Source organism: Acomys russatus, chromosome 6 (assembly GCF_903995435.1).
Source record: "Acomys russatus chromosome 6, mAcoRus1.1, whole genome shotgun sequence".
NCBI classification, from domain to species: domain Eukaryota; kingdom Metazoa; phylum Chordata; class Mammalia; order Rodentia; family Muridae; genus Acomys; species Acomys russatus.
Window position 1 is genome coordinate 76,669,084 of NC_067142.1, and position 16,970 is coordinate 76,686,053.

General features: G+C 44.0%; 1 protein-coding gene across 1 annotated transcript; it reads right to left on the minus strand.

Moving 5' to 3' along the window:
- Positions 1–2,567: 2,567 nt before the first annotated feature.
- On the minus strand, positions 2,568–13,317 carry Degs1 (delta 4-desaturase, sphingolipid 1). The gene is made up of 3 exons (XM_051148044.1): positions 13,130–13,317; positions 9,837–10,579; positions 2,568–3,041 (listed from the first exon to the last, which is right to left on the minus strand). Exons 1-3 carry the CDS (start codon positions 13,209–13,211, stop codon positions 2,895–2,897), a joined length of 972 nt encoding a protein of 323 aa, XP_051004001.1. The 5' UTR covers positions 13,212–13,317; the 3' UTR covers positions 2,568–2,894.
- Positions 13,318–16,970: the final 3,653 nt, after the last annotated feature.

The following is a 16,970-nucleotide window of genomic DNA, read 5'->3' on the forward strand; positions in this document are numbered from 1 at the left end:
CGGTGGGTACAAGCCCTCACGGTTGTGTGGTCTCAGGCTGCTCAACAGTTGAGCACTAGAGCTAAGTTACCTACCTGGCTGACTTGCACTAGAACAAGGTCTGCACTAAGGTTTACGGAATGAACAAATGAATGGATGCATTTTGCTATGGACTTAAATGTTTCCTATTTAAATCTTACATCCAAGCGGGCATGGTGGCGCACGCCTTTAATCCCAGCACTCGGGAGGCAGAGCAGGCGGATCGCTGTGAGTTCGAGGCCAGCCTGGGCTACAAATAGAGTCCAGGATGGCCAAGGCTACACAGAGAGACCCTGTCTCGAAAAAAACCTAAATAAATAAATAAATAAATAAATAAATCTTACATCCTAGTCTCATTTCTGTTGCTGTCCTGATCAGAAGCAACACAGAAGAGGAAGGGGGGTTAATAAGACTTACAACTGCAGGTCACAGTCCTTTACTGTGGGGGAAGTCAACGTGGGAACGAAAGCCTCATGGACCCATAACTCATCTCTTTAAGCTCCAGTTTTTACCTACAAAAAGAACTGGCCAGCCGGGCGTGGTGGCGCACGCCTTTAATTCCAGCACTTGGGAGGCAGAGGCAGGCGGATCGCTGTGAGTTCAAGGCCAGCCTGGTCTACAAAGTGAGTCCAAGACAGCCAAGGCTACACAGAGAAAGTCTGTCTCGGGGGGAAAAAAAAAAAAAAAAAAGAACTGGCTCTGTCTGTATAGAGACAGAGAGGCTGAGCTGGTAGTAAGGCAGCATGGAGTCGGGGCGTTTCTCAGCGGTGCTTGACTAGCATGCATGCAGCCTTGGGCTCCAGCCCAGCACTGCAAACAAGAGGAAATGAAAGATAATAGCTGGATGACAAACAGTGAAAAGGATTCTCAAACATCCCTTCGCTTAAACTTAGATATTAGATTTAACCCTTAGATACTGCATTTATCTAAAGGCCATACAAAGTCTCAGGACTTCAGTTTCACTCCTTTAACCAAGACTCCAGTCTAGCCCTGGGCTTGTTCAGTTTGGGGAACACAGACAGCTGTCATCTGCTCACTTCAGGAGTTACCAAGAGTTAACAAAGCTCTTCTTTCTTTGTTTTTCTTTTTTTCTTAAAGATTTATTTATTTATTATGCATACAGTGTTCTCTTTCTGCTTGTATGCCTGCCTGCCAGATCTCATTAGATGGTTATGCGCTACCATATGGTTGCTGGGAATTGAACTCAGGACCTCTGGAAGAGCAGACAGTGCTCTTCACCTCAGAGCCATCTCTCCAGTCCCCTCAAAGCTATTTTTACATGTACAGAGCCACGAAGGAAGTGATCACTGGGGAGTGGCTCCTGGCCTGCTATGGAGGAGGGCTGGGGCAGGGAAGCCTGGCTTAAGCCTTGAAACCTCGATGAGAAACAGAAATGTGGTGCAGCCACTGAACCATCTCTCAGGTCTTTGAAGGTTCCAGGGCCCAGCCTTCCTCCTGACACTTAGTAATCTCTTGAATAGATACAGTTGACAAGAGTTACAGTTCCTCCGAGAGAAGATCAGAAAAGGATCTGGGCACCCATTAACAATATGGCTGACATTCTAAAAGTATCTTCCCTCATTATGCTGCACTTCCTCCAGAGATACTTTTGAGGTAACCAGGATTGCTGGTCTTAATAACACAGCTACCAGAGGCCAGCTACCCACCATCACCACCACCAGCCCACCATGCTTCCACAGAATAGCACAACACAAGGTCTATTAGCTGTTTCCAAAGCTGACAGTCAACACAGTTGAATCTGGGTATGGTTAAATTTAGTAAAGACTTTATTCAGGCCCAGCAGTGTCCAATTTAGGTGACATGGATGATAGTAAAAATTAATAACTTGCCAGATGGTGGTGGTGGTGGTGGTGGTGGTGGTGGTGGTGGTGGCGGCGGTGGTACCCTTTTGATTCCAGAACCTGGGAGGCAGAGACAGGTAAATCTCTGAGTTCAAGGCCAGCCTAGTCTACAGAGCAAGAAAAACAAAACAACACAAAACAAAAAACTCTCAGTAATTTATAGAGAAAGAAATTTTCACCTCAACTTTTTCTGCTTATACGACTTCTCCAGGGAAAATGACAAACCAAACGCCTATTGCTATCAGTTGGAGTACCAGGGACGATGAAGAATTGATCTCACCTAAGGTTAGCTTGGTACACCAGTGAGTTTACTTGGATCACTTACAGGATTGGCAGCTACTCAAAGGCAGCTTCATCAAAAAATGCCCAGCCCAGGGTGGGCAGCACACTCACAGAATGGCATCAGCATCCTTGGAGGTCCTGTTGGACTCACTAAAAGGCTCACTGCGTTGGGAGCCTTAAGCAGGGATTTTTGTGATGCACAACTCCATCAACTCCATGAGTCTTACAGGCCTTCCTTCCCCTCACTCCCTGCCCCAGGAATAAATGCTTGAATCCAGAGGAAAGTTACACAACACAAGCCTTTAAACAAAATAAAACTTCTGAATGAAAATTTAAAGTTCCCCCTAACATCATGTAACTATAGCATATAATTAATGAAATATAATAATGCAATGAATACTAATATACTGTTATTAGCAGTTCAGTTTATTAGGTGTTTAATAAGGTAAAACTTTATAGTGAAAAATAACATAAGCTTTTTATAATGTTTATAGTATGACAGACATGAGTGAAGGCATCCTCAGTAACAGTAATACAACGCATGAGTACAGGTGAGCGAGCGCAGGAGTCGGGCTGTCTGAGGCTGATCAGCCTCGTACCACGAGACCCCAGGTGGAAATTATGCCAGTGCAGCTTCTGAGCATCGCCGACTGTAAGTGTAACAAGGCAGAAAGTCCACTTTATCAGCTATTATGAAGCTTTGGAGAGGAATGTTTTTGGCTGTGATGGTATTTACTCCAGAACCTCGTTCCCTTTTGGAGGCCTCTTAATCCGTGAATAGGGACTTATTGTGTCATCCATCACAAAATCATACAGTACTCTGACCCAGGAGTTGTAATGCGGGAGATTATCATAGTATTCAGCTGCTATTTTCCTCACCTGGAAGTAAACAAACACAGGGAGTGTTACTGAGGCCTCAGGATGACAGGTGAGTGTTTGACACAGACAGAAGCACCAAACCCCAAGCCAGCCAGTGGGCAACGCCTTCGCTCATGGTGCTTCAGACTCTTGCAGTTCTTCATGAGTAAGGACGCTCTACAGATCACATGCACGCTCGTTACAGTCCACAGTGAACTGAGGGCCAAGCCAGCAGCAATCAGGTTACTTAGCAACTGGAAGAGAAAGATACTAGCATCCCAAATCATAAAATGACAGAGCCAGTTCAAAGCCTGGATAAACATTTGAGTCAAGACACTCCTGAGACTGAAAATGCACTAATAATCATCATTAACACAAGAAGTCCATGAACAATAGACATTATAAAAACAAAATTAAAAAAGAAAGAAAGAAAGAAAATCAAATTTGTAATACTAAAAATTAAGGGAACCTAGGGAAGGGCCAGGTGTGGTAGTGCACACCGTTCATCCAAATACTTGGGAGACAGAGGCAGACAGATCCCTGTGAGTTCAAGGCCAGCCTGGTCTACAAAGCGAGTCCAGGACAGCCAAGGCTACACAGGGAGACCCTGTCTCGAAAAACCAGAGAGAGAGAGAGAGAGAGAGAGAGAGAGAAGGAGGGAGAGCGAGGAGAGGGGAGCGAGAGGGAGAGAGGGGAGGAGAGAGAGAGAGAGAGAGAGAGGGAGAGAGAAAACACCTAGGGAATTTAGCATTTGGCAGCTGTGTATCCACTTCACATACTAAAATTTGACGTCTGTGATTCTTCCTCCCCGCCCCCGACAGGGCTTCTCTGTGTAGCCTTGGCCTTCCTGGACTCACTTTGTAGACCAGGCTGGCCTCGAACTCACAGAGATCCACCTGCCTCTGCCTCCCTGAGTGTTGGGATTAAAGGTGTGTGCCACCACAGCCAATGTCTGAGATTCTTACAAAGTTGTAAACAAATTTAAAAATGCATGCTTAAAAAATGTTTTGTGTTGGGGCTGGTAACATGGCTCAGTGGCTATGAGCACGTGATGCTCTTCCAGAAGACGCCTCACAACCACCTGTAACTCCACTTCCAGAGGCTCCACACAACCTTGGCCTTTGAGGGCACCAGGCATGCACATGATAACATACACATTTGCAAAAACACATAAATTAAAATTTAAAATAAAATATGCTTGTGAGCAGCAAAGTTATTAAAACTGCATAACCTTTTAAGACATTAAAATATTAATAATACATAGGGACTGTGTAATAAATGTCAGGCACTTAGTTATTGAATAAACAGAATTCCTCATAGGCATATATCTTATCAGGAACAAGAAAGACAGCGTGTTAGAGTAAATTCTATCGGTTCGGCCTAAGATGGCTAATAACTGACACAGAGTCTGAAACGTACTTTAATGCTGCCAGCACGATGCTGGGCAGAATCTAAACTGATACAAATCTACTTGTAAACTAACATAAACAAACTACTCTAAACCTCATACCATACATATATCCCAAGCACTTGCCAATCTGATGATCCTCTGGCCATTTCTCACCTCCTGTAATCTGTCTTTCCCCTCCCAACTGTCAAACTTGGCCCTGCCCCCTCTCCAGGAAGCCCTGCCTTCTACTTCCTGTCCTTCTGCCCAGCTTATTGGCTAAACACCATTTTATTGACAGTTGTTACATCCACTCAAGACATTGCTCCACAATTCCCCCTTTTAGTCTAATAATAAAAAACTTTTTACCTATACATTTATATCATTATACCAATATACAATATTCATAAATAAGAACCACAAAACAATCATTATATTTATCTTATACTCATAATGTTTTGCTGTCTTCAACCCCATCAGAGACTTGAGAAAGAATAAAATTAATTAGCTGAGTAAATAGGAAGTGGAGGTTAGCAGCTTTAAAAAAAATGACAGAGACACTTTGCTGCCTTCACAGTAACTCAAAACTCTTTAACATGTTGGAGCACCATCTTTAGCCTGCTGGCCCAATATATCTGACAGACATATTTGTGAAGCAGGGACTATTGAGGACTTGCCTACCCTGTCTGGGCAGAGCTTGCCCATTTCAGGCAGAATTCTGTTTGTGGCAGAAAACAAGGACATGTTTGCCCAGTGGCTGGTTTGCCACATCTGAAGCCTTCTCCATATGTAGGTTCCTTGATGCTCATTACCATCTTTTGAGGCAGGTGTTGCCAGGAGTCAACCTGTCTCATTTTCAAAGAATCCTCAAAACAATAAAAAATTCTTTAAATGCCATATTCTGTAGGTCTCTGAGGTTTTTGAAGACCTTATCTAAATATTCTTTATCTATTGAACCTAGGATATATATTCTTGTGATAAAATTGAATAGTACAATGAACTAAAAATAAACGTATTTCACATCAATATCTAATATTCTATACCAATGAATTAAAAATAGCCTTGTGAGTAACAATTAAGGCCTTAAGTTGAAGAGTAGATTCAATAATCCACCTTTTGTCCTATCATTCCTATATACTTCTATATTCTCAGGGAAAATCCCTGAGTCCAACCTCATTCTCTCTCTGAATAAAACCGACAATAACACAACCAATTCCCAATGAAGATAAACATCCATAGTCCAAAACCTTACCCAACTCCCCCCGCCCCCCTTTAAGGGAAATGGGATGGTGTTCTCTTTTTAAGGCTTCTTCTGGCTGATTTGGGACAAATAATACCTATGCAGGGGCCCAAATAAAACTGGGAAAATGGTTAAACAGTTAGAGATAGCATTTGTGGTCCAGTCTCTAAATGTTGAAAAATTCAGGCTTAATAAAAGTCTTGTGTGGGACAGTCTGAAATGCTGGACCAATTGGAATCAGGAGCTTTCTTCAAAGCTGTCCTAGGAGATGTTCTGTTCTCATGACAACAGCAACCAAAGCACTTGTGGATGGAACATGAGGAATGCAGGATGTCAGCATCTCAGCATGCTGGAGGATGCATCCTGTCGGGTCTGATCCAGCATCAGTGCCTGGTACTTTTGTTCTGAAAATATATAATTTCTCACAAGCATTATATAGTTCTAAAACTATAAATGCATGAGGTATGCAGGATTCACAGAACAATTGAGGCTAGTTCTGTAGTTTGAATTCATGTACGTACAGACTGACTTAAGTCAGCAGTCTCCTTTTCATCCAGCTCTGTTTTATTTTGACCTCTTTCAAAGAGGAAGCATAATATTACCATTTCAAAGAACATACAATCATTATTTAACTGAAAACAAAACAAGATTGTATAGATCTGAATGTCCTTCTCTAGGCTCTGTGGCGCCTGATGTATAGGCCAGGCTGCTACCTGTCTCACAAGAAAATGTATCCCGCTTTAGAGACAAGCAAGTTGCCCTGAGCAAAAGAAGAGGCATTAAGCTTTAAATAAACGTATGCATACCCTAGGCATCTGGTACCTAGGTTTTTACATTTATTGAAGGTGTTTTTGTCTCACCCCTTCTCTTCATAGAGGGTGGACACTTCCACCTTTTAAACTAAATGTCCTTCTCTAGGCTCTATGGTGTCTAATGGGATAGGCTAGGCTGCTGTTAGTCTCCCGAGAAAATGTATCCTGTGTTAGAGACAAGCTGGTTGCCCTGAGCAAAAGAAAAAGCATTAAGGTTATCCTTTTAAGTATATGAATTTTAGCTTTTGAGTTTTGGGGACCTAACTACACTTTGTACTTTGTCTCCTGTAAGTCCTCAGTGTCTTTTTGCATCTGGTGTGACCGCCACCTGTCCCCCATGAAAATAGCTCATGTTTAGAGGAATAAGCTGGCTGCCAGAGCAGTGACACCTCAACTTAGCATATAAAGGCTTTTCAATGTGGGAGGCATGCAGTTTGCATGTTTGTCAATGAAAAATTTGTCAGTTGGTTTAAATCTTAGGCTGTTTTTGCAAGTAACTTATCAGTGGGAGGTGGGGGGGGGGCAGGGGTCATACCCAATGGAGACCAGGCTGGTCTAGAACTCACAGAGATCAACCTATCTTTTTGTCCATTGTGTTAAGATTAAGGGTATGTGCCACCACCGCCCTACACAAATATTTCATTCAATTCCAGTCAAAATCTACAAAAATCTCAACTAATATTCAAGAGTTAACAAAAAAATTCTAAGTATTGGGTCAGTTGTACCAATTTAGGCTTCAGTAAGTGAAGCCCTGCCCACCACTCTTTTGAATTTAGTTATTGCTAATTTGCGTAGGTAGACCCTTTCCAGAGAGAGCTGACAAACACCTTGCAGCTAATAAGTTCTGAATTTCAGCCGTTATCAACTCTTTGGAAGAGAGTTTGGTTCCTTCTTCCCTTCTCATTGTTGGTAACTTAGCCTAGCATCTCTCAGCTTTCTGCCTTTCTCCCTGAACAACAAAAGCCAAGGCCAAAAAGGATCCAAGAGCCTTCTGCCATAATGAGTTGGAGAGGAACCATAACGCTTTATTCCCCCCCATCAAACTGTAACAAAGTATCGTTTTTTAAAGGGTATGAATACACTAAATATATTGGGCGCCAATTTGTTACAGTAAATTGTATCAGTTTGGCTTAAGATGGCTAATAACTGAGAGTCTGAAATGTACTTAGTCTGAAACATAGCACTAAGCTGGGCAGAATCTAAACTGATACAAATCTACTTGTAAACTAATATAAACAAACTACTCTGATCCTCTGGCCATTTCTCTTCCCCCTCTCAACTGTCAAACTTGGCCCCGCCCCCTCTCCAGGAAGTCCTGCCTTCCACTTCCTGTCCTTCTGTCCAGCTTATTGGTTAAACACCACTTTACTGACAGTTGTTACATCCACTCAAGACATTCCTCCACAGCAGGGTTTTCTAACTCAAGGACTGTTGACACTTTATTAATTTAACAAAGGGGTAAGGCCCACCTGGGGTGGTGGCGCATGCCTTTAATCCCAGCACTTGGGAGGCAGAGGCAGGCAAATTGCTGTTGAGTTTGAGGCCAGCCTGGTCTACAAAGTGAGTCCAGGACAGCCAAGGTTACACAGAGAAACCCTGTCTCAAAAAACTAAAAAACAAAACAAAACAACAACAAAAACAACAAACAAACAAAACAAAGGGGTAAGAAGATACTACAGAAGAGCAGGAAGTAAGTAGTCACGGATACACTGATTGTTCTCCTTAAATCATGATCCTTTGTGGAAAATAACAAGAACTCTGTTCCCTAGTCACAGAAGGGGGACATGGGCTGCCAGACTACGTCTGCTAGTACACCAGCAGTGACACCAAGGGGCTGGGGACTAACACCACTGTGTACCCCTCTTCAAAGTTGTCTCCAGACACGTGGGTGCTGCTCTCTCCCTAACTGAAAGGCTAAGAGGATAATAAAAGGAGCCCTCAAGTTTCCCAATTAGCCCTTGGACACACTTACTTTGCACGTGTACTATGTGTGTAACAAACCCGATTTCTTCCTGAGTATGTGGCAACAAAACCCTGCATTTCAACTCCAAATACTGCAACATATATTTCCAAAGGACACTTTTCTTACAAAACTCTATCAGTACTACACCTGGGAAATCTAACCTTAACCCATATTTTTTTATGGTATGGATTACCCATTGAGCCAGTGTAGTTTACAGTTTTTTCTTAACCAGATCCAAAACAATGACCACATGCAACAACCGTGATCATGTTGTATGTGATTCTTCAACAGTGTTTAAAAATGTGACTGTGTTGGTCAGTCTGAAGTATCCGTTAGGGTTCCCTTAAATACATCATAGCTTTAAAATAGAAGTTTTTAAAAAAAAAAATCTTTTTTTTTTTTTAAATTAACATTTATTTAGAATTCCCTTTTCTTTTTTTCTAACAAACAGAACAGGGTATTCATTTTGTTTGTTTGTTTGTTTGGTTTTTCGAGACAGGGTTTCTCTGTGTAGCCCTAGCTGTCCTGGACTTCCTGTGTAGACCAGGCTGGCCTCGAACTCAAAGCCATCCCATCCAATCTGCCTGCCTCTGCTTTCCAGTGCTGGGATTAGAGACATGCGCCACCATGTGCATACCTTGTTTGTTTGTTTTTTGTTATTGTTTCTTTTTGTTTTTGTTTTTTTCCTGAGACATGGTTTCTCTGTGTAGCTTTGGTTATCCTGGACTTGATCTGTAGACCAGGCTGGCCTTGAACTCAGAGATCTGACTGCCTCTGCCTCCAGACTGCTGGATTAAAGCCTTATTCCACCAAGGCCTAACCATGCTCCTCATTTTGAAGATTGAAAAGCTGGTGAGAGGATTCAGCAGGAAAACAGAAAACAACTGAAGTTAAGGGAGTGGCCAGATTTGGAAAAGATGAAAAGAATGAAGGTTGAACTGTCTTCATTTGCTTACTCCACACACAATACACGAAAGACCAGCTGTCCAGAGAGAGTTCCTGCCAAGGAAGGGCACAGCATGGACACTGACGCTGTCTACTATGCAGTCACCTCACCTGTGTGTCACAAGAACAACTAAAACTGTTTCACAGTAGCAAATGTTCCAGTAACTGATGCTCCCTGCATGGAGGAACTGTTTTCTGCTTCTGGTGTAGCTCCTCCAACACCTGTGACCGCTAAGCATTACCACCAAGCCAGAGGACCCAAAACACAAAATGGGAATCCTCAGTAAAGTGAGGCTAGCGACAAAGGGGATACACACACACACACACACACACACACACACACACACACACACGCAATATATATATATATATATATATATATATATATATATATATATATATATATATTCCTTTTACAAAAAGCAAGCCCTGACTAATTTATTACAACATCATCAGGTTCTTTACTCACCTGGGGCAGGTTTTTCCCAGGGACGTTCGGGAAGTCATGGTGTTCATTATGATAGCCCACATTGAAGGTGAGTAGATTCAGAGGTCCATAATACGAGTATGTTTCATGTCCCTTTAAGAACATGTAATGCTCGGCTATAAAATGCCCAGAGATTGGGTGTAAACCGAGGCCAAGAATGGTGGCTCCCAACATATAGACTAAAGATTTCATTCCGAAAACATAGTAAATTATAATGTTAAAAGTGATCTGGACCACAGTGTTAATGATTTCCAGAAAACTAACTGGTTTGGGATTGATGATCAGGGGCCTAACAGCATAAAAGAGAGGCTGAAGGATAACCCAGACAATCTTCCTGAAAGTGGTACAGAAGAACCAGCCCTCAAAATCTGTAGGAATATCCACATCAATGCCATCAGCTCCCAGGAATCGATGGTGATCCATGTGATATCTCTTAAAGGAAATGGAGTATGGAACCCCGAGAGGGAGGTTAGCAAACATTCCAAACCAGCGGTTCCATAGAGCCTTGTGGTGGCCAAAGGGGAAATTGTGAGAAATCTCATGGATGGCCAGAGTCATTGAATGGTTAAGGCAGCTGCCAAAGATATAGGACCAAAATATGACCCATTTCCAGTCCAAGTCTTTCACTAAGTAAAACGCAACCAGCTGGGAGAGGAACATCACAACGATGATCCAGATCAGGTTGGAGTCCGGCTTCATCAACAATTTTATCTCTGGATACTTTGCTGTAAGAAAAGAAAATACTGCAAATCAGAAAGAAAGAAAAGCACAGAAGACTTCAACAACTATAATTAATGCAATTAGATTTTTCCTCTTTCTTTCTTTCTTTTCCCGAGACAGGGTTTCTCTGTGTAGCGTTAGCTGTCTTGGCCTTGCTTTGTAGACCAGGCTGGCCTCGAACTCACAGCAAGCGATCTGCCTGCCTCTACCTCCTGAATGCTGGGATTAAAGGCGTGTGCCACCACGCCCAGTGATTCTTCCCTTTTCTAAATCATAATACTATTTCTCTCACCTACAGTCCCAATAGGATGTCCTACCATCTGTCCCATTCTCCTGGTAAGTGAAGACTTTCATGGGACATGCCTTTTGGGCTAGTGTCCAATTATAAGTGAGTATATACCATGTAAGTCTTTCTGATTCTGGGTTAACTCACTCAGTATGATCATTTCTAGTTTGCAACAAGTGCTCTTAACCACTGAGCTATCTCTCTAACCCAAGCTCAGGCGTATTTATCTTATATAAACCATCAAATTAGCACAGCGGAGACAGGAAAGAACATAACATTTGTTTTTTTGGGATCTCCAAGTCATAAAACTCATTTTCATGGTTCTCTCAGACCAATCAATTTCCTTCAAGTAATTCTATTTTGAACTTTCACTTTAAAACCAAATGGGTATAGTGGCACCTATAGCTTTACCATACAGGAGGTTAAGGGAGTTAGTAAGTTCCAGGCCAGTCTGGATCACACAGTGAGATCGTGTCTCAAAAAAGGAAACAAAGTAAAACAAATTCCCTCATCTAACCAGCAGGAAAGGATGGTGCTGAAACACCACAGACCTATTCCCTACATCAAAAAAACTAACCCTACATGGATCGTAGGTCTACCGAAATTATAGAGCTCAAGAAAAAGGAAAGATAAATTGAATTGCATTAAAATAATAGTATCAAAAAGAGCAGGTGACACTCTAACCAGCAGGCAGACACATTTGCGAATCACCTGTTTCACAAAGGAATCGTATGTAGACTATGGAAGGAAACCCATATAAAAAGCACAGTGTGAGCAGGGCATGGTGGCACACGCCTTTAATCCCAGCACTTGGGAGACAGAAGCAGGCAGATCGCTGTGAGTTCGAGGCCAACCTGGTCTACAAAGTGAGTCCAGAACAGCCAAGGCTACACAGAAAAATCCTGCCTCTAAAAACCAAAAATTTAAAAAAAAAAAAAAAAAAAAAGCACAGTGTGATGGTGCACATCTGAAGTCCTCAAAAGGGAAGGTGCTGAGACCACAGCCTGCTCCAGAAGCTAGGAAGCTTTCAGGCCAGCTAGCTGGAGTGCCCAGCAAAGCCTGAAACAGGAGAGACCCTGCCTCAAAACAAAGTGGAAGAAGTCCTGACAGTTGTCTTTTCACATCCACAATGCACACTGTGGTGTGTGTGTGCACATGCACATGACCACACACCCAGAAACAAGCAGTAACTAGGTTGTGGAGAAGCCAGAATCTTCATATACTTTTGATGAAAATGTAAAATTGTCTAGACTGTGACATTTAATGAAAGTGCCGATGATACTTAAGGCGCTAACCTTATCAACAGAATAATTTCTCAAAGGAGGGAATTACAAGTTTGCCCCACTGGGCCCAGCTCATTTTTTTTTTTTTTTTTAACTACAAAAACAAAGATAAAAACAACAGCAATAACAACAATCAAACCAAAAACTTTCTATCTCTATTTAGCACTAGGAAGAAAAAAATATATATTCGTCGGCTGCAATCTAACCCATCTTTTAACCTGATCATCTTTTAAAATGCCGGCCCAGTCAAAGTACTGGAAATGGAGAATAGAATTGGGCAATCAATTCATGCAAAGTTCTCGACCCAGTCATTTGTCATTACTCTTAAGGGCAGCCTGCGAGGGATAAGAGACTTTATTTCACGCGGAAACGCCCAATATTCTCCAGGCTAAATCAGGCCCAGCCTGTCCTAAAGTCTTGAAGGCTAAGCTTGCACGCCCTTCCATTGGCCTAGTCCCGCAGATGACTGGGATAGAGACTCACCAGAGTCGTCCAGTCTGGAAAGCCTCGGGTCACCGGAAGCTGGTCCCCCGCTAGGCCTGTGGTTTACAGAACCACGTGAGGCTCCCGGGGGCCCGGGGATGCCCCTGGACCACGCCCTGAGCTCAGCGGGCCGCCGGGCTGGAGCGTGTAGGGAAAGACACACTCGACCATCCGGGCAGGTCCGGGTCGCCCAACCCGGGGGCGGGAGGGGGAGACCCTCAGCTCACAGGCCGATGGGTACCGCCAGCCAGCACCTGACCATCGTAGGGCCAGCAGCGCGCGGGGAAGGCGGAGAGAAGGCACGGGGAGGAGAGGCGCAGGCCCCCATCCCTCGGGCCTCGGGCTCGCCCCGCGTCCCGCTGCAGCCGCCTCTCCCGCACCGGCCGCCGAGCAGCTGAGCGGCTGGAGGGGGCCGCGGAGGTCCTGCTCACACAGCGCACGCGCCGGAGGCCGCACAGGGCCCGCACACGGCCGCGCGCACATAACGGGGAGCCGGTCCTCACCCAGGATTTCCTTCCGCCGGTCGGTGTGCGGCTGGTCCGTATAGACCCACTCGAACTCCTCTCGGGACACGCGACTCCCCATGGCTGCAACACGCAGACCCGCTCGGCTTCTCGTTCGCGTCTGGGCTCCGTTGAAGTGGCGGCGGCAGCTAGCTCCCCGGCTCGTGTCGGTAAGTGGCGGGGACAGGGGCGGGGCTTCAGGCCACGCCCACACCGGGCCCGCCCCGGCCCGGCAGCCTCTGAAGGCTGCGGGGGTGATGGGCGGGGTCTGGATTCCGCTGCGGAGGGCCTTGCGCTCGCTCCTGAAGCCTGGGAGAAGGTGAAAAGGGAAGGAAAAGGTTTGCAGCTGGATAAAGTTCTCGCTTTAGCGCCTCCGTGGGTGGAGTACTTCGGGGTGGCTACCTCTCCAAGAGTCCAGAAGATCGCCGGCTTGATTAAATGGCAGCAAGCCCAAGTTTGGTTTAATTTTTAATAGCAAGTTAGTTGTTGAGCCGTGTTTGGTTGCCTTCTGGAGATTTGGAGTGTGTGGCAATTAAAATAAATTCTTTTTTTTTTTTCTTATTGTTCATCTCTTCCGCCTCCCCTCCCACCATGTGTTTGCTTTGTTTACTTTGCTTGTGTTTGTTGAAGTAGGGTCTCACTAGGCAGTCCTCCAACTGGTGATCCAGCCTTTGCCTCCCAGTGGAATTTCAGGGCTGTCTCACCATGCTGCCAAGAAAAGGAAAGGGGGAGATGGGGTGGAGTTGGTGGTTCTAGTGTTCTCTTATACTGATGGTTACTCAATCATAAATCTTCATGTCTGCCACAAAGCAATCATTCACCACTTCCAGCGGGAGGTAGGGGAGATTTGATTTCAAAATGCGTTACCACTTCTTCACTTAGGAACTGCTGGAGAATGGGTCGGTCGATTAGATGGGCTACAGGCCTGCCTTCAGGCCCAGAGCCTGGGAGTGAAGGAAACTGCTAATTAAGATTTCAAGGATTAATAGACATGATGGCTTTCCTAAAGAAGCCAAGTTCAGCCGGATGTAGTGGCGCACTCAGGAGACCGAAGCAGGTGGATCACTGTGAGTTGGAGGCCAGTCTGGTCTGCAAAGTGAGTCCAGGACAGCCAAGGCTACACAGAGAAACCCTGTCTCAAAAACAAAACAAAACAAAACAAAAAAACAAAACAAAGAAGCCAAGTGCACACAAATATAAACCAGACATGCATACACCACTGCACAGGAACACTGCACCCTGAGTGGGGAGACAGAGGGGCAGATACCCAAGTCTGATGAGTCTGTAGTTACAACTGCTAATGCACAGAAACTACAAACAACAGAAGAGTCCACTAAACTACACTCAGGATACAATCAGCAAGATCTCACTGTGGGAAACTATAGGGCCACTGTGTTCTCTAATAAATAAAGAGAAAACCAACAAGTTAACAGGGACTTAAAGGATAAACTAACTAGCTATAATGCATTGGGCTTATTTATTCCTAAGGGTTAAAAATGATGTGATATTATTTAAAATGTGTGTGTGTGTGTGTGTGTGTGTGTGTGCATTTTCAGAGGCCAGAAAAGAATGTCAGATCCCTTGGCGCTGGAATTACATGTAGCTGTAAGACACCCCATGCCCACATAGGTGCTAGAAACTGAACTCTGCAAGAGCGTAGGAACTCTTAACCACTGAGCCATCTCTCTAGGCCCTGATGTGACCTTAATTACAATTCAAGTATCATTTGGATAGATGAAGGTTTTAAGAAATTCTTGCTGGGCATGGTTGTCCCAGTTGGGTGTGAGCCCTGGTGAGTAGAAGCTCAAGGCAGATTACAAATTCCAAAATTGCCTGGGGTACAGAGCAAGTACAAAGATACTAAAAGATTGGAGATAGAGTTCAATGGTAGAGTGACTAGTAAGATGCTAGGTTCAAGACCCAGCACCACCACCACCACCACCACCAAAAACAAACAAAAACCAAAACAACAATGAAAAACGCATTTAAATTTCTTTTAATAGTGCTTCTCGCCGCCCCCCCCCCCCCAGAGGTTCATACTAAAGAAAAAACTAAAAACACCAGAAGTACAGTACACATTTCAAGCTGTATTGTGCTGTGGTGGTGCTATGCGGTGGTACTGCTTAAAAAACGTAAAAGAATAGTGCAGGAAGTGAGCTCCATGGCAGAGCCTCTGCCACGCACACAGCTGTAAAAGAACGGAGCAGCGGCGGAGCAGTGGTGGTACAGACCTGTGGCAACAGCATTCAGGAAGATGAGGCGGGATGAAAATGAGTTTGAGGCCAGCCTGTTTCAAAAAATTCAAAACCAAATAAAATGAGATTATAGGAAAGATTTTGAAAGCCAGGCATGGTGGTGTATGCCTTTAATCTCAGCCTGGTCTACAAAATGAGTTCCAGGACAACCAGGGCTACACAGAGAAACCCTGTCTCAAAAAAACTAAACAAACAAATAAACAAAACCCTTCCGCTTTGGAGGGAATTTTCTTAAGATCTTTTCAGGGAGGTGAAACAACAGGATATTCTATGGCGAGGTGAAATACTTCAGGAAAATCCTAGCACTCGGGAGGCAGAGGCAAGGTGAATCTCTGTGAGTTCGAGGCCAGCCTGGTCTACAAAGTAAATCCAGGACAGCCAGGGCTGTTACACAGAGAAACCCTGTTTCCAAAAACCAAACCAAACCAAATAAAAACAAAAAAGAAAGACAGATTTTGAGCTACAGAATAGTTATGGTACTACTTTAGTTACAACTGAGAATATTTCTTTAGTATAATTTAATTTTAATTTTTTGTTTGTTTGTTTGTTTGTTTTTGAAACAAGGTTTCTCTGTGTAGCCTTGGCTATCCTGGAACTAGCTCTGTAGACCAGGCTGGCCTTGAACTCACAGAGATCTGCCTGCCTCTGCCTCTCGAGTGCTGAGATTAAAGGTGTGCACCACCACTGCCAGGCTTATTTTAATTTTTAATATTTATTACTCTATGTGGATTGGTGTTTTGCCTGAATGCATATGTGTCTGTGTGCCACATGTGTCCCTGGTGTCTTCAGAGGTCATAAGAAGACAGCAAATCTCCTGGAACTGGAGTTACAGATGGTTGTGAGCCTCTATGTGGGTACTGTGAACTGAACCCAGGTCTTCTGCAAGAGCAACAAGGCAATGTTTACCATGTCCCCAGCCTAGTACTGAATTTTTAAAGTTCTTAGTGTGTACACATAGAAAAACCAACAGAAATATAAATTCATGGCTCTGGGGTTAACAAGTTCATATTGCCTTGGCTCTTATTAAGTAATCTGCAAGAAGGCCATTATGCAGCAGTTACTCCAAACACTGTCTTCTATTAAAAGCTGCCTACATCTGCATACTTCTTGATGGGGCATCTCAGGTGGGGCCAGCCACTGCATTGCTGTTTCCTCTGGAAACATTCCTTTCTGAGGGAGGAGAAGACTCTTAAGAGATGGCTCAGTTGGAAAGAACACATGTTTGTCTTGCAAAAGACTCCGGTTCAGTTCCCAGCTCCAATAGACAGATCACAGCTGTCCCTGTATTGCCACTCTCAGAAGATCTCACACCCTCTTCTGGCTCTGAGGGCATAATCTTCAAAAATAAATCTAAAAAAAAAAAAAAAAGAAGAAGAAGAAGAAGAAGGGGAAAGCTAGGAATAATGTAATTATATTATAGTCTCAAAAGTAAAAGAAGTTTTTAAAAACTTCTAGGCCGGGTGGTGGTGGCGCACGCCTTTAATCCCAGCACTTGGGAGGCAGAGACAGGCAGATCGCTGTGAGTTCAAGGCCAGCCTGGTCTACAAAGAGAGTCCAGGACAGGCAAAAAGACACAGAGAAACCCT

Excerpts from the sequence above, each read along its gene's own strand:
- Degs1 (XM_051148044.1), bottom strand. The coding sequence starts at position 13,211 with ATGGGGAGTCGCGTGTCCCGAGAGGAGTTCGAGTGGGTCTATACGGAC. Across the intron at positions 10,580-13,129 it reads CCGGCGGAAGGAAATCCTGG|CAAAGTATCCAGAGATAAAA; the intron begins GTGAGGACCGGC and ends CTTTTCTTACAG. Across the intron at positions 3,042-9,836 it reads CTGGGAAAAACCTGCCCCAG|GTGAGGAAAATAGCAGCTGA; the intron begins GTGAGTAAAGAA and ends GTTTACTTCCAG.